The sequence below is a fragment of the Bos taurus genome, chromosome 18 (genome assembly GCF_002263795.3).
Source record: "Bos taurus isolate L1 Dominette 01449 registration number 42190680 breed Hereford chromosome 18, ARS-UCD2.0, whole genome shotgun sequence".
NCBI classification, from domain to species: domain Eukaryota; kingdom Metazoa; phylum Chordata; class Mammalia; order Artiodactyla; family Bovidae; genus Bos; species Bos taurus.
In genome coordinates, this window is record NC_037345.1 from 13,738,166 (window position 1) to 13,762,152 (window position 23,987).

The 23,987-nt window shown below is 64.1% G+C and overlaps 1 protein-coding gene across 1 annotated transcript in view; it reads left to right on the forward strand.

The window, feature by feature from the left end:
* The window catches only part of ZFPM1 (zinc finger protein, FOG family member 1), a 61,637-nt gene that overhangs the window by 18,272 nt on the left and 19,378 nt on the right, over positions 1 to 23,987 (forward strand). Inside the window, exons 2-3 of the mRNA XM_024978915.2 lie at positions 6,231 to 6,341; positions 8,816 to 8,944. Coding sequence (XP_024834683.1) covers positions 6,231 to 6,341; positions 8,816 to 8,944 — 240 coding nt within the window. The remainder of the gene's footprint in view (positions 1 to 6,230; positions 6,342 to 8,815; positions 8,945 to 23,987) is intronic.

The window sequence follows — 23,987 nt, forward strand, 5'->3', positions numbered from 1 at the left end:
CTGCTTTGGGAGCATGGAGTCTTAACTACTGGACCACCACGGAAAAGGGAAAAGTGAAGTCGCTCAGTCGTGTCCGACTCTTTGCAACCCCACGGACTATAGCCTACCAGGCAAAGCCCATGGGATTTTCCAGGCAAGAGTACCAGAGTGGGTTGCTATTTCCTTCTCCAGGGGATCTTCCAGACCCAAGGATCGAACCCGGGTCTCCCGCACTGCAGGCAGACGCTTTACCCTCTGAGCCACCAGGGAAACATGTCTTTAAGTGAACAGGCTTCCAAAAGCTGAGTGATGCCCAAAAGGACGGATGTCATTGTATGCGAAGGGTATCTCCTTACAATGTTTTAATTTGTTAAAAGCTGGGGTAGATCACGGCACTCTGTTCCTAGGAGCGTGGGGCCCCCATTCCTAGAGAGTGTGACCCTGTTGGGCTCGGCACTGAGCACCCAACTCCCTCCTTGCCCTCTAGTGACCCAGAGTGGGTTGTGACAGCAGCCAGCCACTTCCTGGGCCTGGCTCACTGGGGACACCGTGCCCACCAGCACCCCCGGGGTCGGTCTGGGCCCCCCGGGTCGGTCTGGGTACCCTGGGGGCTAGGATGCCTCATGGGTCAAGTGCAGCTCACAGCCTGGAAGCAAAGGCAGGTGACCCACCACTCACCCCACCACAGCCATGGGGGGTGCTGCGCCTGAGGGTGACCCTCGCCCACACCTGCTCCTCTGCAAGGAGTCACGAGCCCCCCAGTGCGCAGTGCGCCTGAGCACCATCCCGCTGAACCTTAGCGGGAGTCAATCTGTCCCACCCACCCCCGTCTCGTCTGTCCCAGGGCCATGCCCTTCCTGGGCAGGTCGGGGGGCAGGGTGCACCAGGACCAGCGCAGGAGGGCGTCCAGGCCCAGGCCCCCAGCGCACAGAGGTTCAGCTCCTTTCTGTCCCCTCCGCAGGGCAGGCTGCCCACTCGAAGAAGCCGAGATTATCTCTCCAACATCCTCTTTGTGGCCACCCTGGCTGTCAGCGGTGATCCTGGGTTGATGAGGCCTGCTGGCGGGTCACCACGGGGGAGTGTGCGCCCCTCCCAGTCCGAGCCTCCAGAGGACCAGAGGCCACTCTGCACTCGCAGGGAGCCGTCCCATCATCGCAGCTGTGGGCGCACCTTCAGCCTAGGGAGCAGCAGCCCGCTGGGCCGACTGCAGCAGCGCCTTCCGAGTAGTGGTCTGAGACAGAAGCGGAGGTCTCCCTACTGGGGGCACTGAGGGGCAGCAAAGCATCAGAGCACCCCACCCTGGGGAGAATTGCAGACAAATGTGAGGCTGCAGGGCGGACCCAGACTGGGGGTGGGGGGGTGGGGGTGGGGAATCTCACAGAGGGAGGAAGAGGCCTCAGCTGGGCAGGGGGAAGGACAGCGTGGCTAAGGTCCCCTGGCAGGAGGGTGGGTGTGGGAGGACCCACGGGCGCCCAGGGAACCTCCCAGACCCCCAGCCTCCTCCAAGGGGACTGTACCCCTGTGCCAAGCGAGCCTCTTAGGGCCCAGGGGCCAGGACCCTCCTCCCTGCTGAGTGTTGGCAGAGGTGTAAGAAGTCCTGACTTAATGGGACCCTCCAGGCCTTGGTGACCTTCCCTGGGGCCAAGACTTTGTCTCTACCCCGCTGCCTACCCCTGTGCCCCTTTCCTGCCCAGGCTCCGAAGCGTGGGACAGCCCTGCCCTTCACCCTGACCCTGTGTGCCAGGCCCGCCCTGCTCGCCCATCCCAGCCAAGGGCTCCTCTTCTCGCTCGCTTCACTCCATCCAACTCGGCTTGGTTCCTTGTGAGAACTGCGGGTGAAGGAGGGGTCATGTGGCCCCTAGGGGCCTGGGCAGCTTCTGCACTCAGGGCTTTGGCTCCCTCCTCCACACAGCTGTGCCAGAGCCCCTCCTGCTGGGGACGGGTCACCAGAGGTCCCACGGGCCCCCCAGGGGTCAGGCTTCAGACCTACTCAGTCTGCGAGCGCTGCCCGAGCCCCCAGGACACAGCACAGCCCCGCAAGGAGAGTGGGCCCATCCCCACCTCCTTCTGTCCCCGCCATGGCCCAAGCTGCCCAGCTGCCCAGCGATGGGAAAGTCTGAATCTGTTGCTATTTTCTCTCTGTTATCGGGCCCTTATCTGGTCACTGTGCCGCCCAGAGACCAGGGTCTCTCCCTGGCAGCCCCGTGCCTCTCCTGCCCGCCAGCTGACCGGAGCCAGCGGGACAGGGAGCCAGGCCTTCCACCAGCCTGGGGGGCAGTCTTTCTCCTCCCCTACGATGCCCTGCCCAGTCCCCAGCCCCTTATACCCTTCCCTCTGCTGTGCCCCTCGGTCTCCACCCCCGTGCACCCTGAGACCACCCCCCAGAGGAGCCCATAGGGCCCCTCCCTGGGGAGCTGAAATCATAGCAACACTTGCAATAAAGTCAGGCCTGTGCTCAGCACCCACCGACACCACCTCACTGAACCCTGACCCCAGCCCTGGATACAAGCTGCTCTCGCAAGCTGTTTTCTGTGTGGAACCTGGGCTGGAGGGGTGGGTGGCACACAGGCCCAGGCCTCGAGTCCTGCTCTTCCTTCCTCCTGGAGTGCTCTTCCCCCGCCCCACTTGCAGGCAGTCTCCGCTGTCCCATTCCAGATCGCCGCTTATTTGTCACCTCCTCCAGGAGGCCTTCCCTGAGTGGCCTCTCCACCTCTCCTTGGTGGCAGTGGCCACACTTGCATTTTGACATTTTTTTCCCCTGGGGGGTGGGGGGCGGGGGGTGTGTTGGCTGCAGGGTCCCCAGGGCCTGGTGCAGGAAGGTGGACTCAGGGGAGGTTTCATGAGCGAATGGAGAACGAGGGCGTGAACAGCGGTTGAGCAGGAGGCCATGGGCGCTCATGTCCGCCACACTCCAGGTGGAGACCTGAGCAGGGTCGCGTGCCCAGGGGAGTCCACCCCACCCCTGGGCCAGTGGGCCTGTGAGCACGACCAGGCCCCGGCCCCAACATTGAGTGGGGTCAGGCGATCCCACCTCCCCTCCTCCGTGCTTTGGGGACACAGAGGACCGCCCCACAGCCGTGAATGACTGTGTAACACGGCAGCCGTGGGCGGGGGGGGTGACACCTGGGTCACGCACGGAGTCCAGGTGCGAGGCCGCTGGACTTGGCCCAAATTCTTTCACTTAATGTTTCCAGTGGCCTGGGGGGCAAGCACAGTCTGCAGAGGACCAGAGGCCACTCTGCACTCGCAGGGAGCCATCCCATCATCGCAGCTATGGGCGCACCTTCAGCCTAGGGAGCAGCAGCTCGCTGGGCCGACTGTGGCAACGCCTTCGAAGAAGTGGTCTGCGGCGGGAGCGGGGGTCTCCCTACTGGGGCGGGGTTCACCCGGGGCCTCTGGACTTCCTGACTCTGTGCCAGCCCCCTTGGGGCCACCTCGGGGGCTTTAGTCCCCCTCAGCCGCCAGCTCCGGCTTTCTTCTGAGCAGTCATTCAAAAAGACCCCCAGCTGTCTCACCATCAAAGCCAGGAGGACCAGGCAGCCCGGGACTTGGAAGGAGCAGGGATCGTTCCTCCACACAGAGCCTGTCTCAGTAATTCAGTTTTAAAGCATGAAAAAAGGGAGTTGATGAAATTCCACTATCAGCGCCAAGCCAATATGCAAAATATCTCACCCCCAATCAAATAGCTATTATGTTTTCATTTCCATTTCGGCGTCCGGCTTAATGAGCAGGAGACAGATCGGCTCGCGGGGCGTCTGCTTGCCGTGATAACCGAGGGGCTCCGGGCAGCGGGGGCTGTGCCCAGCACGGGTGACCAGCATCATCCCCCGTGGATGCTTCCAGACAGGTGCTCGGCCTTGGATCCCGCTCTCCACCCCTCCGGGCACGGGGCTGGTGTCACCCTCACCCCAGGTCGCGGGCAGGGTGGGGGAAGAGCAGCAGCCAGGAAGGTGCAGTGTTGGGGGTTCTGGCTGAGGGCCTCTGTTGACTCGCCTGCAAAATGGCTACAACTGGGGCTCACCTCTGGGGCGCTGGGAGGCCCCCAGGCACTTGCCCGTAGCTCCTTACATCTGGGCCTGCCTCCCACTGCTGCTCCCCATTCACACCTTCCCCACTATCCTCCACCCCTGGGCTATGAGGCCAGGGAGGGCTTAAGGGGGAGACATTTGTAGATGCTGAGCGCAGGGCTCACAGACACGTGAAGCTCCATAGGAGCAGTGCCCCTCCCCACCCTGGCCCCTTTTCCCAGGCCCTGCTGGGTGCGGGGCGTTAGTAGCTGTTAAAGTTGGTGTGATGTTGATGTTGGTAATGCTGGTGTTTCCTGCACACTTGCTGTGTGTCAGGACCTGATCATGGCTCCATACAGATGAAATCAGGCTTCCTGATGCGCGGCTGGAGCTATTACGATTTCTGAGCGCAGAGAGGTGGAAGGACCCCACCTGCCCGGCTGAGGGTTGGCCTGGCCCAGTTGCTGGGGTGTCTGGGCAGAAAGGGTTCCTCAGGGATAAGTGGGGTCTTTTCTGGCCCAGGGCGCTTGGAGAAGCAGCAGTGTCCCTCCAGTCAGTGGAGAAACTTTCCTGCCCCCCACCCCCTCAGGTGGAGCCCGGACCCAGGTGCCCAGGTGGCCTCTGGGGTGTCACAGTGGCGGGGAGGCTCCAGCAGAAGCTCCAAGGTCTCGTGGGGCGGGATTCACAGCATCACATCCCATCACATCCTTCTTGTGGGCCTGGAGCCATTTGCTGGTTGGCGATTGTCTCCTGCATTATCAGAGCATTAATTGTGCTAGAATGAATTAGCGCCATTAGGATAAATTGCTGCGGCCGGCAGCCTCTTTCTTCACGCTCCTGTCACGCTTTGTGCCGAGCAGATCCCTTTGTTCTTTCATAAATGGAGCTGCCAGGAGCTGGGGCCTCCCTGGGTGGCTGAGGCCCACCTGGGTGGGAGAGTGGGGTGGAGAGAGACAAATGCCCAACCCCAGGACTCTGGTCCCAGCAGTCCCTGAAAGCAGGGGCCTCACACCCCTTCTCCGGAGCCGGTCACTGAGGCCATGAAGTCCCTGCCATCTGCACGAGGGCCCACAGCTTCGGGGCCCCCTCTCCACTCTGAGTAAGCTGCCGAAGCACCCGGACTTCTAGAAAGAGGCGGGCAAATGGGCCGGCCCCAGGCCTGTGTGCTGTGCACCCACAAGGCTACCAGCAGTGCTTGCTCCGGCCAACCCCACAGGCAGGGGAGGTCACAGAGGGTCAGGCCGCCCGCTCATCCCAGGGGCACGAGTCTGTGGCGCTCCCAGCCTGCCATGGAGCCTCCCATGCGGGCGCACTGATGAGAGACCATGCATGAGGGTTCACCCTGGGGCTGGTTCTGTGTCTGAGCCCCACGGCCACGAGAAGTGAGCGCCCGCCGGCCCATCTCCTGTCCTTACAGCTCTGTGGGGGCCCGGAGCTAGAATCCAGGGGTGCAGCTGAGCAGTGGGTGGGGCAGGTGTCCAGAGGAGGAGCTAGGAAGGGGGCAGGGTAAGGGTCTGGGGGATTGGTGGAGGGTGAAGTGGGACAGCTGCTCTCCACAGGTCTCTTGCCCCCGACACAGGTACCATCCTGACCTTGGAGCAGAGGTTGCCACCCTGGCCTGCACGTGGGGGCCCCTGGCAGGTTTCCCAGGTGGTCTGGGATCAGGCTGCTTGCTCGGCTGTCAGGAGAGCCCCGTGGGGCACCGCCCCCCCCAACCCCGCCACAGGAGCCTCTGAGGGAAGATGATGGGCTGGTTGCAGGCACCTGCATGCCCACCTCAGCCTCATCGGCCATTGCCGCTTTAATTGGGTTGACGAGCTCCTCCTGCGGGACAGGCCCTGGGGCCCACCCTCGGCACATCCTCAGACTTTGGAAGCCCGAGTGTAGGGGCTTCCTGCAGGAGGGGGCCCGGGCATGGGGGCGACCGCGCAGAGGCCGGGGTGATGTCTCCCCTGGGGGGCCCAGCAGGCAGCCCCGGGCAGCGGGCGGCCGGGTGACCCCCAGGTGTGGGAACTGGTGCGGGGCTTGGGGTGGGTACAGGGGCAGGGTACACGCATCCCTGGGGGAAGCCCTGCTCGTGGCCACCCCCTCGGGGCCTCTGACCGTGTGAGGGGCTGAGACTCTGCCTGGTCCCCACTGCACCGGCCCCTGGGGCTGCACTGGTTCTGGGAGGGTCAGGGGGCCGGTGGTGGGTGCACCGTGAGGGGGCAGCGCCTTACGACTCCTCTGGGGCTGTGTCCGCAGGTTCCCTCGGAGACATGGAGGCCAAAGAAGAGGCCCAGGCCGCAGACACTAGCCTCCCAGAGCGGGAGGCCACAGCGGTGGAGCCTGAGCCCACAAGCCCTTCCAGTCCAGGTGAGTCGGGCGGTGGGCCCCACAGGCCTGGCCCGGCCCCCTGGGCTGCCCCCCATCCTCGCAACTTCACACGAGCCAGTGCCCACTGAGGACTCAAGTTTCCACACGTGTGAAATGGGCATTGTGCTGAGAGGTGCCCGTGGGCTAGCCATGCCCGGCAGGGCCAGGAGAAGGCATGGAGGGGGTCGGGGATGGGGGTCTGGAAAGCTAAGCCCTTCATGGTGCAGATGGGGAGAGCGAAGCCAGATGGGGAGGGTCTAGTCCAGGTTGAGTCAGGGTCACGTGGGCTCTGAGTGGCCTCCCAGACTCAGTGAAACAGGGACGCTTGCCTCAGCACATGTGGGGCTCCCTTTACAGACGAGAGAATGAGGCCCCGAGAGGCTGAGTGATTTGCCCAGGGTCACCCCGCCTGTAAACTCCCAAACAGGATCCCACCCTAGGCCTGAGTTCAGGTGGACTTCCCAGCCCTCTGCCGGCTCCCTCCCCTCCCCACCCCACCCTTTGCACCTGACCCTTTCCTTGGGCCCTCCTGGTGGCAGCGTCCTAGGGGTTGGGGATGTGTTTCTAAAGCTGAGAACAGGACCTGGGAGGAGAGATTCCCACACGCACCCAGCGGTGGATTAACTGACACCAAGGAGTCTCCTCTGGCCAGGTCCCTGGAAGGGCCTCGAAGCTGGCCCAGCCTCTTGGGCCAGCCACGTCCTCAGATTGCCCCAGAGACCCCTAGGAGGAGAGGCCTCCCTGAGGTGGAGGCCCTGGGGGAGGTCAGCGCCCTCATCCCTGTTTTCCAGAAGAGGGACCTGAGACTGGGGGGTGGTTAGTAGGTTTGGGGGTGGGCTCTGAGTCCTGGTCACCTTACCCCACCCCCTCTGCCCTGCTGGCCGTGGGTGGAAACCTCACTCCCATCCCCACTCTGCCATGAAGCCCCCTGCACAGAGGCAGAGTCACCCCCAGGCCATAGTGTGATGGGGGAGACAGTCACAGGACTGAGTGGTGCTGTGACTGGGAGTGAAGGCGAGATGGGTGAGGGCAGCTGTGAGCAGACGTGCAGGACGTGTGGAGCTGCCCGTGCAAAGGCCCTGCAGTGGGATGCAGAAGGACAGCAGGACAGCCTGGCAGGGCTGGGACTGAGGGGCTGAGATTCCCAGACACAAGGTGGGGGGCTTCTCACTGTGGAACCCCCACCCCCGTAAGGTGCCAGTGTCAGAGTCTCCCCGGGATAACCATAGGCCCCCAACAGGCCCCATCCTGAGACCTGCGGCCTGTGTGCCTTTCCCCAGCACAGCCCGTTGGGGTCCCAGCTCCTGCAGTGAGGCCAGGCCAGCAGGACTCGAACCCAGTGCCAGGGCTCCCGTCATCCTCAGCTCCCCTGGGCAGTGGGCAGAGCAGAGGGGCCCAAGCCTGGACTCTGACACTCTTGTTGGGTGGCTGTCTCTGTCTCTGCCTTCATCATCTCCATCAGTCACTTAGCACTGCAGCCAGCACCCGCCCCGCCCACCCCAGCCTGGCCCCAACCTCGGCCCTCTCTGAGCCTTGGTTTCCACATCTGTAACTGGGCCTGAGCCCCTCAGTGGCCCAGGGTGTGGCGAGGGGCCTCCACCACCACCTCCATCACCATCAGGTGCTGCGAGCTCACGGGGGCCTCGCTCTCCAGAGGGCCAGCGGCTGGTTCCTGGTGGACTTTGCCCCGGGGAGCCGGGTCCCTTATCTGATCTGGGAGCTGGGCTGCATGGAGTGGGGGCGGGCCCGGGGAGGAGCTGGAAAAAACAGTCGGGGTTGCACCTGGCACAGACTGTGGTGATAACGCGCTGATGAGCGTGATAAGGCGGCAGGAGCAATGTCTGCCTGTCGGGCGGGCCCAGCGTGGCTCCCGCGCAGTGGCTGGAGCTCAGATGCCAGCCGCGTTGATTTATAGCCAAAAATAATAGGACTTTTATACCGTGTGATTGATTTATTCGATGTTAATCACAGCCCTTATCGCGGTATTAATAATCTGCCGGGTGCGTGACGTCACCAAGGGGGGGCTTTTATGGGACCTCATTGATTGGGGGCCGCCGTGGTTATCGGTCCAGTAGGGAAGGCAAATATGCCCTTTGGGCTGGAATTGGGTGCGGGGCTTGGTGGAGGGGCCCCCAGCTGCCAGCCGAGGAGACCGGGAGCTGGGCCGCGCGTGTGCCCGCTGGCCTGGGCGTGCCGAGAGGCCATCCACGCTCTAATTATTAACAACAGCGGGGAGGGCGCCTATCACTGCTGCAGTTAATGAGGGGCTGAGGGTTTGTTTTTTTAAAAGGCTTGGGTGGCGGAACTGAGATGTCTGATCGTACCCCCCCAGTTTGAAGAAGCCTGGGTGAGGGGGTCACCGTGGCCACACGCTCACCCACCTGGCTTCAGTATCCCTCGCGGCCGCGGGCTGGGGTGGGCAGACACCTCGGTGTCCTGAGGCTCCAGGGAACCTACTGGTCTCCTTTCCGCAGACGCTAATCCTCCACCCCCTCCACTGCCGCCGGCCCCCACGTCCCCAGGAGGCCCCGAGGAGCCAGAGCATCGGGAGCCAGAGATGAGGCCGGAGGAGGAGGCAGCCAGCAGCCCCTGGAGTGGGCCAGGTAAGCGCGCCTGCGGCCGGGTCTGGCAGCATTGCCTCGCAGGGCGGCCCTGGGGCCCAGCCAGTGGGGGGTCCTGAGAACCAGCCACCTGACGGCACGGGGTGGAGCACGGTGGACAGGCCAGCTATACTGGCCAGGAGGTGGGTGGTGAACTGTTGGGCCCAAGCCTGACGTCTGTCCCAAAGTCCAGCCGGCCTGTGGGTCCGCAGGTTCCCTGGATGGGGCACCGAGCTGTACCGATGCTCAGAGCTAAACCGGGGCCCCACGAAGTGGACGGGCCTCTGAGGGTTCCTTGGAGGCAGGCTGTGGTCTGGCGGGGACAGCGGAGCAGCCGAGAGACGGGAAGGGCATCCGCCAGGCAGGAGCAGCAGGGCCAAGGCAGGGTGGTAGGGGTGTGGATCTGGAGGGGCCCGCCTGCCAGGTCCTTGCCAGCCAGGAAGGGGCTCCGGCCTCAGAGGGTGGGAGGGGAGACAGGAGGCGGCTCCAGCCCCCCAGGTTCCTGGATGAAGGGCATGTCTTTGAATCGGTTCTGTGCCTCCCAGCACTGCCCCGCCCCACCCCACCCCATTTGTAGCTAGAATTGTGAGCTCGGGGCCCACCAGGCCCTCCCAGAGGCGCCCATCTCCACCAGCTTGAGTCGCAGGTGGGCTGGGCGCGTCCTAATTGGAGCTAAGGCGGCTCACTGGGCACAGCGTGGCTGGCCGTCAGGGCCCCGAGTGGGGGCCACTAGGTGAGGGGGGGCAGGCGTGGCCCTGGTGAACGCAGGGCCTGGGCCAGGCGCATGGCCACGTAGCATGTATTGAGCACCTGCTGTGTACCGGACGTCAACTCTGAGCAGACAGGCTCCTGGGGAGCTGTGACACCAGCACAGCCAGCAGTGTGGGGAGGGAGGTCGCAGGGGACGTACGGCGAGGGCCTCAGCTATGGGGGCTGGGAAGACCTCACCCCGGCAGAGAGGACCCCCACGGTCTCCCAGGGGTGTTAGAGATGCTCTCCTGCAGTTCAGTTCGAGTAGCCCTGTGAACCTCATCGTGATCCCGAGGTGCCAGTGAAAGAGGGCTGGATTGATTAGTGATGTCTGCAGGGCACCAAAGAGATGAGGGGCTCGTGTGTCTTCTGGGCTCCCTGCTTACCTCTTTGCCGTATGTGCACATCTGAGGCCTGGAGAGGGTAGGGTTGGCTGCTGGTCACAACCAGGATGGGAACCGTGACCACAGACTCAAGGCCAGGGGTGAGTCAGTCCACTGAGAGAGCACCCTGGGTCAGACAGGCCGGGGCCCCCATGCTAGCCCAGCGCTGGAAGGGGCGTTAGCACAGCCACTCCACTGCCGTCGGGACTCCTCGGCCGCCCCCTTATCACCTCAGTGACCCAATGACAGGCGGGGAGGGGCCCCAGGAGCCCTGGCCGGCCATGCCCACAGCATGCCTTCTCCACACACAGTGCACCTGGCCAGGGACAGGCCTCAGGCCACATGTCTACGCAGCCCGCACCACCAGCTGGGCACGGCTGAGCTGGACACCCACCTGCGGGGCCAGGCCTCTCCACACACGGGGGACAGAGCTGGGGGGCTGGGGTCCACTCTGCTGCCCCAGTTTCCCCAGGTCTAGGGCGAGGTAACAAAAAGGCAGCTACAGACTCCAAGTCAACCCTGCCTTGGCCCCATGGCTCCCACACTCCAGGGACCACCACCAGTCCAGGCATTGGACCCTGAGGCTGCAGTCTGGAGCATGACCGCGGGGACGAAAGGCCGGGCTGTCCTCAGAGCAGCCCTGGGGCTGATCCACGTCACTGCCCGGAGGCAGCACACCAGACTCCAGCCCGGCTCTGGAGCTCGGGCTGTGCGTGTGTGGACGCCGGCCCAGCTGTCTTGCGTCGGCCACCACCCACCACGCGGCCTTCTTAGCATCCACATCCATGTTCTACAGATGGGAAGGCAGAGGCCCCTGGAGATCAGGGCCTGGCCCCAGGGCAGCTGTGGGGGCCTGGCTCGGGTGGGTGCACCCGGGAGCTTCCTGCGCTATTTGCATCTTCGGGGGGCTGCGGGGGGGCTCCCTGTCGGCTCCTGCAGATAGGAATTTCTGTGTAGTGGGCAGCGATGGGCCGATAAGCGGCCGCTGGCCAACCGCCGTGGTGGCCGTCCTCTATCAGACCCCAAACAGGCCACACTTATCGCCTGGCCGGGAAGCCAGAGAGGCCCCGTGGGCTCTTATCTTGTAGGGGCCGCCCCGCTGGCGATGGGAGGCAGGCCTTGCCGGGGCCGGCTGGATCGGCGTCCCCAAGGGCAGTGCCCAGCCCAGGGTCCGACCAGCCAAGGGGAAGGGGTGTGCAGCCACTCCTCGCCAGGTCCTGGGGCTCTGGTGGTTCCCTGGCCCCTCCCGCACGGTCCCATTGACCCCCTGCCTGTGCTTGTCTCCCCGTCCCCATCTGAGGATCGCTTGACATCCGGTTGTTCCTCCTGCCCCATCCCACGTGAGGACTGCCACGCTGGGGACCTGGCTTGTCAGGCTGGGGTTGGGGGAGTGGAACCTTGCCTTTCCCTCCGGGATGGGGGCACCAGCTGGGATCACACACACCCTGTCCGGCCTGGCTCTGGGGGCCACTGGCTGGCTCGCTCACACATGGTGCGGCCCCGGCAGGGGGTTGCCCCCTACCTTGCCTTTCTGGCCGCTGTCTTCCGCTGGCCAGGACAGCTCCTGGGTCAGACCCATGCCAGGTGCGGGCCGAGACCGCGAGGTCCCAGGGCAGGTGACTCAACCCGGCAGAGAGGCTGGGCCACACGCCTCTCTGCAGCCACGTGTGGGTCTGGTGCAGCTGCCCTTCCTGCAGGGGTCCAGGCCCTGAGCAAAGACCCCAGGAGACACCCCAGCCCACGCAGAAGGGAGGTCTTCCGGCCGCTCTTCCCAGGGGACCCTGCACTGCACCACACACACAGCAAAGTCGGGGCCGCAGGGTATGTGAGGGGCCTGTCAGCTCCAGCACCATTATTGCCCCCACACCAGCTCCCTCCTCCCCACGCCAGCTCCCCCACCCCACCACGACCCCAGAGCTCCAGAAACAGGTGGGGAGGCGCTCCAGATGTTGCTTCACTTGAGACGTCACGAGCGTCGTCAGCTGCCGGCAGCCACTTCTCAAGTGCAGCTGCTTCAGGGGGAGCCCTGTCCAGCCCCAGCTGTGCTGAGAGGCCGGGACCTGCCTGCCCAGGCCTGGGGCCAGCTTTGTTGAGTGACTGTGGCAGGTTGCCTGACCTCTCTGGGCTTGGTTTTCTCATCTTTATAACCACACAGAGCGGAGCCAGCTCCCCACTCAGTGCTGTGAATCTGCTGGGAGGGCCCAGGCCTCTCTGGGTCAGGGAGGGTCTGGGGGAGAAGCCGCTGTGTGAGACCACGGAGCAGGGAGGAGCCCCTGCTGGTAACGGGCACTTTGGCCAGGGTCCCCGCTGACCGTCAGGAGCCCGGGGTCTGGACTGGGTCCGCAGAGAGGTTGCTCCCCTCCTCTGAGTGGCAGGGGCAGCAGCACTGGGGGTGAGGCTGGTGCGGAGGCCATACCAGGTGGGCGGGGCACCCCCATCCTCATGGTACCCAAACACCACCAGCTCCGTGGACTGTCTATGAGAGGCGGGTCCTCGCCAGAAAAGAGACCCCGAGGGGCTCGCAGGCACGAAGGCACTGAGGTCAGCAGGTCCGCATGGATGTGGGAGAGGAATGCGCCAGGACCCCAGGGTGCTGAGCAGGGTGCAGGGGGAAGGGTCTGGTCCCGGGAGAGGGGGTCCCTTGGGGCCGCCACTGGGAAAGTGAATGAGAGCAGAGCAGGGACCTACCCCCAGTTTTGAGTCTGTGGGGCGGCTACAGTCCGCAATGGGGAGGGGGTGTTGGGCGGGGGCTGCCCTGCCTGGCACTGTCCTCATCTCCCGCTGAGCCACCAGCCCAAGTGAGAGGGTAGAGGAAAGGGGCAGACGGTAGGGACCCGGAGAGCCGAGTGTTTTTATCTTTGAAATGACCTTGTTTGTGCAAGGGGCTGGCTGTTTAGAATTCCGATATGCAGATGGCTGGGAGTTATAATCTGAAATCCCCACCTCGCATCTGTGACGGCCCTGCCCTGCCTGTGCTCCGTGGCCCCAGTGACAGGCTCCCCCTTTGCCTCCCCAGTTAATGTGCAGGAAAAGCAGAGGGTTGGGCACACAGGCAGCCCCCGGGAGGGCTGCGAGCCCTGAGGGTCCCCTTCAACTGTGGAGGGTCCTGGCCCTATCACCCACCTCGTGGCCCCCATTGCAGTGGCGGTTGGCATGGCCTCAGCCTCCTGGCTGGGGCATGAGAAACAGAGGGAGCAGTGAGTGGGGGCTGGGCTGGGTTTGGGCCCCCAGGGACCCGAGAGCCTCTGCAGCCAGACCTCGTGGGGGTCCCCTACCCCCAGGGACTTGCTTGGGGCAGACCACGTGAGCACGTACCATCCAATTCTCCGCATGCCTGTCCGGGAGGCAGCGTGGTTCAGACACCCCTGAGTGCAGGGCTGTCTACTTCAGGGGCAGTGAGTAGCTGGGGAGCGAAGGGGTGAACCTAGGGGACCCCAGGGCTCCCCACCAGCTCTGGTGGCTAGTCAAGTGGCCCTGAGGGTGGCCTGCACTCCACAGATGGCCAGGCCCATGACCTGACAGTGTGGTCAGAGCCCCAGGAACAGTCTCTTCACCTGTAAGTGTATCAGGGCCTGGAATTCTTTCCTGGTGACCTCTGTTTACAGGACAAAATTCAGATGACCAAACATGAGGTGTCACCTTCTTGGTTCTCAGCTTCATCCCGGGCTCTTGAGGCTGAGATGGGAAGGCTGGTCATGTCCCCACCACACCGCAGGTCAGCAGAGGGGACAGCCAGGTGGTCAGGCCAGGACAGCACCATAGGTGTACCCCACCCCCAAGGTGCAGCCTAAAGAATACACTGGAGTGGGCCAAGGGTGTTCAGGTGAGGAGCGGGCACATGCAAACGCCCTGAGGTTTGGACAGCATGGGTGCGGCTGGAGCGGGGTTGGGGAGAGACAGGACAGGACACGGATGGGTCAGGGTTTGGGCTCAAGGCCATGGACTGTAGTGAGATGCGTCCCCTTCCTTGGCTGTAACATGGGGTGGGTGTGAAGCAGGCCGTTTGGTTGGCCGCTGCGTGGAGAGTGGGCTAGTGGACACCACCTCTGGGAGCAGGGGCGGGTGTGGCAGCTGTAGTTTTCCACTTGGGCCCCGGAGCCGCTCCCTCTCTGTGCAGGGTTCCGGGGGTCTGCTGGAGGCCCGGCATTCTCACCCAGAAGCGTGCACAAGGGCATCGGGCTGGCCGTCTGGGTGCACTCAGTGGACTAATCTTGCCGCCTGGAGTTTCTCTGCAGACCTCAAGGTTTGTTATCGGGCAGCAGTGGTGGGCAGGCGGCTGAGGCAGGACGGCCCGTCCTGATGGACAGCGGGGAGATGGGCTGATACAGCCTGGCCGCACGGCCCCTCCCGCCCGCTCGGCATGTGTGGGTGGGAAAAATCATTTCAGCTATTTTGTGTTATCACTGGGCCTGGCGTTGCGGCCCAATAGGCCCATTTATCTTAGATTAGCGGGCGGGGGGGAGGGGCACAGGAGGGGGCGACGGCGGGCTGTGGGGGTCAGCCTGGGGTCAGCTCTAGAGACCAGAGCCAGGAGCTCTGTCAGGAGCCACCTCTGTTCCACAGCAGATGTCCCCAGAGAGACATGTTCCCTGAGACCACCCCCAACCCCCGTCCAGAGGGCCCTCCACCCATCCTGACCCCCTTCACAGCTGAGTGGACAAGGACTGGAGCAGCGGGGAGGGGGCGCACCGAGGAGGGGGTCGTTGGTCTCCGCAGTGACCTTCCTTCCCAGGTGTTTACCACGCACCGCCAGCTGGAAAGGGGAGGTGTGTCCGGGTGACATGGGCCATTAGGAGCAAGGAGTGGGAGTCTGCAGCCCAGGAGTGGGCCAGGGAAGGGGGTCGTTTATTCGCTCAACAAACCTGTGCTTCCTGCGCCTGCTCAGTGCCAGCATCGTCCTGGCCCCCCAGGGGGCTGTTGTTTTGATCAGGGAGACAGAGACTAAATAATAAAGAAGTAAAAGCATCACATGTCCAGGGGAGTTGAGGGGGTAAGGCCCTGGAATGAACTGAAGGGCAGTTCTGAGTTGGGCGGCCTGAGCTGCGTTTGAGCAAAGACCAGAAAAGTGAGGGGAGCCGGCCGCCATCTGGGGACCGCTGACCGGGACGGTCTCAGAGAGCAGGGGGATCCCACTCTGTAGGTGGTTTTCGTGGAAATGGGGTTCAGGGTCCCGGGCTTTGGCTGGCTGTGACCCTGACGGGCCCACTTGAGCTCTTCCTTGACCCCCTCTCAAGCCCCCTCCCCAGGGCATCAGTCCCCAGACTAGGGGAGCGGCCTGAACCCCTGGCCAGCGGGGCCCTGTGGGAGAGCCCCGGGGCCAAGTCTGAGCGGGGGCCGTCAGCCCGAGGTCCCTCCTTCTGGCTGGTGTGGCCCACCTGGATGCTGCGTCGTGTGCCGCCCAGTAGGCACCAGAGGCCCAGGTGCCAGGCCACACACAACACCCCAGGAGGGCCCTGAGCAGAGGGCCTGTGCCCCCGCCACCCTGAGGGGGGCTGAGGCCATGGCCCATCCCCCCCCAGACCAGGCTGCTGACCCCTCAGCCCTGAGTAGCCCCCTCTGTGGTCAGTGGTCCTTCAGTCCGGCTAGTAGAAGCCACCCTTTGGCCCAGTTCTGACTTAAACCTCCACCCCGACAAAGGCCTGGGCCTCGGGTCACTCGAGGGCTCAGGACCCATGGGCAGGGCCGGCAATCCACGGACCGCTCTTTAGCAAGACTTGCCCACCGTCCCGTTGGACTTGCCCGCCACACAGCCTGTCCACTCACTCGCTCCCATTTTCATTCATTGAGCACCTACTGTGTGCCAGTCTTTGTCACGGACCCTGCGGGAGCCCCAGCCGTCCCAGCGCCACGGACTATGCGGAGAGCGGTCAGCAGGGGCCCAGAAGATATGCAGGGAAGGCGACCGAGAAAGGGCACACGTGGTGAGGGGTGCATGCCTCTTGCCCTCGGGGGTCTGCACCAGGAGCTCCGCGGAGGGGGAGCCAGCCCCGCAGACACCGGGGAAGATGGCCCACCCGCGCGGCCGGTGCGGGGCCTGGCGGGGAGACCACTCGGGCCGGCCCAGCGGCCTTGTGGTGAGTGGACTTTAGGGGCTCCGGTGTGGACACGAGAGACCCGTGAAAAGGCTGACCCTGAAATGTGGTGGCAGGCACCATGCTCCCGTGTTTCAGGCGAGGACACTGAGGCCCAGAGAGACGCGGGGTGACCGGGGCTGGGCCCTGTAGTCCCCCCTCCCAGCCCAGCCCCACAGGGTTCTCCAGGCCCCTTAGTGGGCAGGTACGGACCCTGTGCCGGTGGAGATGGAGGGGGCGCGGGGTGCCCTGTGGGGAGTGTGGCCAGGCCCAGATCCCGCTCTCCTGGCGGCGGGTGGGGGCCCAGGCCTGGCCGCTGACCTCACCGCCTTCCGGGAGTGGCTATCTGCGGCTGGGCCGCCTATCTCTGCCGCGAGTGCTAATCGAGCCGGCTTCCTCCTCCGCCCTCCCGCCCGCTTCCTGCCCTGGCTGCCCCCAACCCCGAGGCCGGGCGTCTGAGCGTCCGCCTGTCCCGCCAGGGCCTCCAGACATCAGGGGTGCGGGGCCACCCGGCCCCGCCTGGAGCCCCTGGAGAGTGCGACCCCTCCCGGAAGTGTGCTTCCTCATCCTCCTGGGCCCACTGTGGCCTGGGGCGCCTCAGCTCACCTCCCCCCACCACCTCCCATGGAATGCCAGGCCACACACAGGAGGATGCCCAACGCTGGGCCGGCCTCACGACAGGCGGTTAGGGCCGTGCTGTGCCCTGACTGTCGTCAGCGCCTTCGCTGGCAAGGGACCTGCACGGCCGTGGTTACTGCCACCAGCACTGGTGACCGTCCAGCTACTCCTGGCTGGGGGGGCCCACTGACCATGGGCATCAGGACAGTCTGACTTCTCGCCGTCCCCACTCCTACTGGGTGTGTGGCCTGGCACGTGGGCCGCGCATCTGTGGGACGGGAGACCGGACACTCGGGCCATCTGGAAGAGCCAGGAGGGCTGAGGATGGCGGGCGGGGCGGCAGAGTGGTGTGTGTGACATGGGGCCCCCTCCAAGCCCGCACGGGGGGCACCTTGGGATGACCTGGGCTCACGGCCCAGGGGTCGGGGGCAGACTGGGGCAGGGCCGCCCTCATGCCCGGCTCTGTCTGTCTCGGGATCTCCCCGCAGACCAGGTAGCAGGTGACTCTGGCCGGCCCACCTGACAGGTGAGGAAGGCAAGTTGCAGAGGGTCAGCCAGACCAGGAGGGGAGCCGCCTACCCGGCCTTCCCGATCTAACAGTGTCCCTGAGCCCCTCTCACGCGGCGCTGGGCTCCTTATTTATTTATTTATTTATTTATTGTTAGTGCTCTGTCTGCGCGCTAACTTCTTATTTCCTCACCGCGTGTTTCCATTACTACAGCAGTGGACGCGACCGATAAGATCGGTGCCTGGAGATGGGACAAAGGGGCTGCCATCGGCTCGAGGGCTGGTCATATCCTGCCCGAAGGGGCCAAGCGGGGCCTGAAATGAGCGATGCTATCGGGGCATATTGTGTGTTGGGGGGAGGGGTCCTGCTGCCTTGGCCACCCCTCCCCCTCCAGACAGAGCCTCTGTGTCCACCCCTCCCCGACCCCATCCCCACACACGCCCTTCCACTAGGTGGCCCTGGCATCTAGCCAGCCAGCCCAGGTCCCAGGTCCACTGTGGTCTCCGTGGGGCCGGGAGCTGCTGGCGCAGTGTGTGCAAGTTGGCCACCGCAGCCCCGCGAGTGCCCACACACTCAGGTGCTCAGGCCAGAGCCGCCCAAGCCCCTCAGGGCGCTCAGATGCCCCTGCCTTGACTCAGCAGTTCAACTTCTAGGAATTTACCCCAGAAAAAATAATCTCAAATGCAGACAGGCGTAGGGCGGTGTGGTGGTGTGGATAGTCATCACCGCGTGCGGAAGATAGTAAGCCATCAATGTTTTTATTTCTGCGGCTCTGCAAAATGTCCACACGTAAAGGGAGAAATGATTCCAAAAAAAATGGATTGCGCACAGATACCCTGCCAGGCTGTGTGTGCCTACTGCCGCCGCCGCCTCCCCAGTCCCAGGCCTTTCTGCCTCTCCTGTGGGCCCGGGACCTGACAGAGAGGGCAGGAGCCATCACCTCAGCAGATGAGAGAGGTGCGGGTCCCGAGGCAGAGAGCAGGTGGAGCCCAGCCGTGGGGTGCAGACACATGTGCTCTGTGGAGGGTCAGCGGGGGTGCTCTGGAGGCTCCTGGGCAGAGGCTCAGAGAAGGGCTCTGTGTCTGGAGCTGGGGCTGGCCGGGGACCGCTGTGTGCAGGAAGCAGGGCCCTCTGTCCTCTAAGCCGCCTCTTCCTCAGCCCCTGCCCCGCCCTGCCCACCCCCCCCCCCCCCCCCCCCCCACACACACACACAGGGGCAGGAAGAACAGAGGGCTGGACAGGAATCAGGGGTTGGGCTTGAACTCAGTCACCACCACACTGCGTGGCCAGATCCCCTCTGACCCTCGGTCTCCACATCTGTGAACGCAGAGAATCGCCACCCCCAGGGCACGTGGTAGCTTGAGGACTGAGTCATCCGCGTCCTGGGAGCAGGTGTCTGCAGGTCCGCACAGCTCCTGAGAGGGGCTCACAGTTCCTGGGACCGGCCTCATGCTGGGTCATCCTCAGGTGCCCTGGGCCAGTGCCCCAGAGCCCTGGGGCCTTGGGTGACACAGCCATCCCCGGGCTCAGCCTCCTCCGTGGGTGGAGTGGCCCAAGGGTGCTCACACAGGGTCTGCCAGCGCTTCTCCCAAGGGAGATTCTTACTCCCTAGGGGCCGGCCCTGCAGGGTCGTGTGGTGTGGCAACTTCCTCGATGATGTTGGCCAACCTCAGTGCCCACCACTGCCCTCAGGGCCGGAGTGGGCCCCTGCCAGGCTGGGGTGGTGCCAAGGATCCTGTGGTGGTGCCCTGGCAGTGGCAGGGTGGGCACCCTCTCTTTACCCTCCCAACCACCCAGCCTTGGCCTAGAGCCTCAGCTGCCTTCATGCCCACCTCTCCTGCCCATTCACAGTAGAGAGACAGGGCCCAAGGGGCAGGTGGGTGGGGCCCCAGGGTACAGGGGGTGTCGGGGCCAGCCGGGCCAACTGAGAGGTGGTGAGCTGGAAGCCGGCCAGAAAGAAAGGCCCTCGGTGGCATTGGCCCCTGGAAAACAGGGCCGGGGCTAGGACGCCCAGGCTGATAGGAGCCTGATAAGCTGTTTGCACAGGAGGTATTTTCCTTACCTTATCACAGCTCCTGCTTCCAGCCCACCCCTCCAGGAGCAGGCAGGGCTAGGGAGAACCAGGGACCCCCCCCCCACCCGATTTCTCAGGCCACAGGTCTCTCCCGAGATCAGAGTCCCAGGGCCCAGAGCTCCTGGGGCCCTCTGCCCATTCCACAGATGGGAAGGCTGAGGCCTGGAGACCAGGACAGTTCTTATCTTCTTTTAAGCTTTTCGGGAAGGCTGGAGAGACCAAGCGGCCACCTACTTTGAGGCCATGGGGCCCCACAGGTCGGTGGGCGAGGGGGGTCAGTCAGAACCCTGGTGTGGGGCCGGCCCCACCCTGCACTGCTGGCTCTCCCCAGGCAGTCCCAGTCTGCCATTAGCCGGGGCCAGGGTTCAGCCCGATAGAGATAGGCTGTTGTTCTGTGTCAAAAAATCAATAATCCCAGCGATGTCCCAGCGATAGGAAGAGAGTCACAGCACCAGCTGGCGGGGTGGGGGTGGGCAGGGGCTCAGCACCTGGGGGCTGGCGTCACCTGCTGGTGGGTGGGGCCAGTCCACAGTGGACTCCAGGCCCAGGGGCCAGCATGTCCCCCTCCTTGCCCATTCCGTGTGCCAGCTCTTCACAGATGGGAAGCGGGAGCCCCAGAGGTGGCTCTGGGCCTCCATCCATCTGGGGGCTCAGGGCATGTGTGGGCGGGCATGGGGGCACACCCTACCCCCCGGCCCCACACGACCAGCTGCCCCTTCTCCCAGGCCTGTGGCTCATCAGCAGGGCCCGGGTGCTCAGCTTCAGGTCTGCCCCCCTGCCACCGTCCTGCAGACAGATGCCCACAGGGTGGGCTGCACCCAGGCGCTCTCAGACACAGCCAGCCGCCAGTGCCCCCTGCCCAATGGGTACGTTCTAGGGGGAGACTGAGAGTCACTAAAATGCACACATGGGCCCCTTGGCGCTGGAGGCAGCTCAGGGCACAGTGAGCTGGTGGAGGCACCCCGCTGCATGAGGGGACTTGGGAACAAAGGCCCCCAGCCAGAGTGTCCAGGGTCCTGCCCACTGAAGGGCCCTCCCTGGCCCAGGCCCTGTGGTGCCTGGCACCACCGGCCCATGATGGACGGGCCTCCGTGCCGCCCCACCAGCCCCCTCTGCCGTCGGCTCCGGGGAACCTGCCTGCCTGCCGGCTCCACCCCGCACTAGGCAGTCCCCATGAGACACAGGCGGCAGGTGTGCCCCACCCCAAGGGAGGGGCTTGAGAGGGGTCCTCTGGGTCTGAGCTCCAGCCCCGCCCCCACCACCTGCCGCTGTGAGTGCAGGGTCTGTGGGCAGCTTCTTACGAAGGAGTTTCTGGGCTCAAAGCCCTTTGAAAACCTCTGGCCTGGAATGAGAAGGCCATCTCATTCCAGGGAGGCTCAGCCTCTGCCCAGCCTGGAACTCAGGAGTGCTGGCAGAGGGCACCAGGCCGGCAGACAAGTGGGAGACCCCCGAGCGGCGGTGCGCCCCGCGGCATGCAGGGGCCACAGGGGCAGCTCCCAGGCGTCCTCTCATCTGACTTTCCCTGTCAGTGAATTGGGCATCATCTTGGTCACAGCCACAGCTCCAGAGCCACACCCTTGGTAAAGTGAACTACACAGCAGAGATCTGGTGGAGCTCGGCCCCCAGAGCGGGTGTAGGATAGAGTGGCATCTGAGGCCGAGGGGCGGCAGGCAGCACTGGGCTCCAGCAGGTCGTGGTCCTGTGGGAACCAGAGCCTGGCTCCGTCTCAGCATCCAGTTACCCCCACAAGGCCAGAGACCCCGGTGTATGCCATACAGTTCTTAATTCATTACAGCCCGTCACCGTTTTCATACATGCCCCCAGCTCCTCCAGCTGTTTCTGCTGGTTCTAGGCTCTCCTGCCAGGGTCCAGGTACTCTAAGGGGCTCCCTGGGGGCACCCAGGCTGGAGGCAGAGGGGAAACCCTCACCCGGCCCCAAAGAGCCACTAATCCTCCAAGCACTCAAGCGCCTTTGCTCTGAGCCAGTGTCTCCCTGAGCTGTCTTATCTAGAAGACACGCTTCAGGTTATTCCTTCCATCTTGGCTACGCCGCTGCTGTGGGCCCAGGGTTCCAGGGCTGGGCCTGTGTGCAGGACTGGGTCAGAATGGCTTCCCACCCTGCTCAGCTCCCCTGTGGAACAGAGACAGGATCGTGCCTAGGGCCCAGAGTGCTCAGCCTCTGCTTGTGCTGGCTTTGCTGTGAGCGAGAGCATACTGCCTGGGTGGGGTCGTGGGTTGGGGTCAGGGAGATCTGGGCTTCACCCTCCTGTGCTGCTTGCTGGCCCTGTGACCTAAGACCATCCCCTGACCTCTCCAAGACATGTTCTCCTTGCCTTGCAATGAGTGGCAGAAATAGACCCCACCAATTTTACCCCAGAGCTTTGACACTTTGTCCTCGTGAGTCACAGCTGGGAGCCTGCGTCTGTCCAAAAGGCACATGGTGACTAGTGACAGCAGGCTCAGGCTCAAGCTCCGCCCCTTTTAGTTCCCATGCGGGATTCAGGTGTGGCCTGATCCAGGCCATCTTCTGGTCCTGAGGCCTACAGGGTGGGACAGCTTAGAGAAAGCCACCTGTCAGCAGCCAGGGTGAGAGTCTTGCTGCCACCTAGCCTGGGGCACCAGCCCGGGTGGGAGAAGCCACATGGTTCCAGCAGATGTGTGGGCCTCCTGCTGAGCAGCTGGCTGCCCACCATGCACGTTGACCTCGCTGGCTCACCCGGGCACATCCCACAGCGTTGCTTGTGCCGCAGGACCTGGGTCCCCCTCCTGGCCTGTCCCCAGTCCCCTCCTCTGGGCCGTGTTCCCCCGTCTGTAAACAGGAATCAAAAGCAGGCCAGCAGGTAGGACCTAGGGTGGGAGCATTCCGAGGAGATGATGGAAGTTTGCCGTCCGCCAGCGCAGTGTGCCCTTCCAGCCAGATCACAGGAGAGCCACACACGGGCAGGGCCTCAGCACCGGCATAGACAGACCCTCCCCTCCCAGCCCAGAGACTCCACGGCCACAGAGCAGGAGGGAAGGTGACCAGCTCCAGGTCTTGTGTGTCCAGATGGGCCCCCACAGCCTTGGTGGTGCCCACCCTACCTGGCCAGGGTAACCCCACCACCTGGCCTACTGTGTGACCTTGAGGGAGGCGCACGCCCCCTCGGCCTGCTTACACGTTGGTGCGGGACGTGCTCCTCTGGGACCAGGCCCTTGGAGAGTTCTAGAACCCGCCAGGGTGGAGCCTGCTCACTCTAGGGTTTTCTTCATCTCCCTCTCACTCCTTCTCTCCCTTTTCTGTGACTTTTATCAAAGGCAAACAGCGTGATCCCTGAGATAGGGCCGCTCCCGACAAAGCCGGGGCCAGCTGGCCCCCGGGAGCCGCAGGGCAGGGCTGGGCGGGAGCGATGAGGCTGATTAGATAAGTGGGTTCTGGCAGTGACCCCAGGGTGGGCACCCACACACCGATCCCAGAGCCCACCGTTCAGGGCGGGGACTGCCGGGTGGCTGGCCTTTGTACCCTGGAGGCCACTGGCCATTAGCACAGATGGAGCCCGGCCCCTGGAAGGAGGGGCCAGCTAGCAGGGCGCGGGGCAGGCCTGGGCTCACAGACACTCCTGCGGACATCAGGACCCTTCGGTCAGAACTGCCAAGCGGCCAGCGGGCCGTGGCTCGGCCGGACCTGGGGGTGGCTGAGCTTGTGGGCTCCGCAGCCAGATGGTCTGGGTTGAGGCCCCAGATGCTCCCTCAAGAAGGAGCTCGGGTCTGGTCAGGTGGCGGCAGCCCTTGCTGAGCAGCCTCAAGCAGGTTGCTTGAGCTCTCTGGGCCACTCCAGCAGGAAGCACAGGCAGACCAGAGCCTCCTCACTGTTTGTTTTGCCTGTTGTTGAAGGAGGCCGCCAAGGACTCCAGGTTGTGGGACAGAGCTGGGGGCAGGGCCGAGTCTGAGGACAGCTCTCCGCAGCCCTGGCAGGACCAGAGGTGTGGAAACACCCAGGCGCAGGGGAGGGGGCGTGCCGGGCGCACGTGCTGACCGGCACCATCTTTACTCTCGGAGCCACCAGCCCAGCAGGTGACCCGAGGCTCAGCAAGAGCCAGGCAGTGGCTGGGCTGGGACTCCAGACCCCAGTGCTCCCGGCCGCCACCCCATCTGCTGGGCTCCCACGCCAGGCCTGGGGTGGCCATGCCCAGTCCTGCCTCCTTTCTCTGGCCCCTCAGGACGCCATTGAAGCGGTTTGAGACCTAAATAGATGTTTAAATCATGTAAATATGCAAAGGCTGAATTTTCTCATCGGGACTCTCACACAAGCTTTGGGGGTGAAATTGAATCCCAGCGTGGCATGTTTGTTCTGGAAATAGTGTGTGTGGGGTTGTTTGCCAGAATAAATTAGTCTCTGTCCCGACACTGTGCGGGCAGTGATGGCCCGACCCCCGTGGGGAGGCCCACCCAGGCCACACAGGACTGCCCCTCCTCCACACCAGGAGGAGCCAGCCCGCGACAGGAGAGCAGGGGCTGCCCACTGCCCCCACTGCCCCCCAGCAGCCTCTCCCCTCTCTCTCTTCTCTATCGCCTCCTGCCTCCACCCAGAAAGACCCAGAAAAGGGTGTCAGGGCCCTGACCAGGAGCGTGCTAGGCTCCGGTCAAATCCCACCAGCCAGCTGTG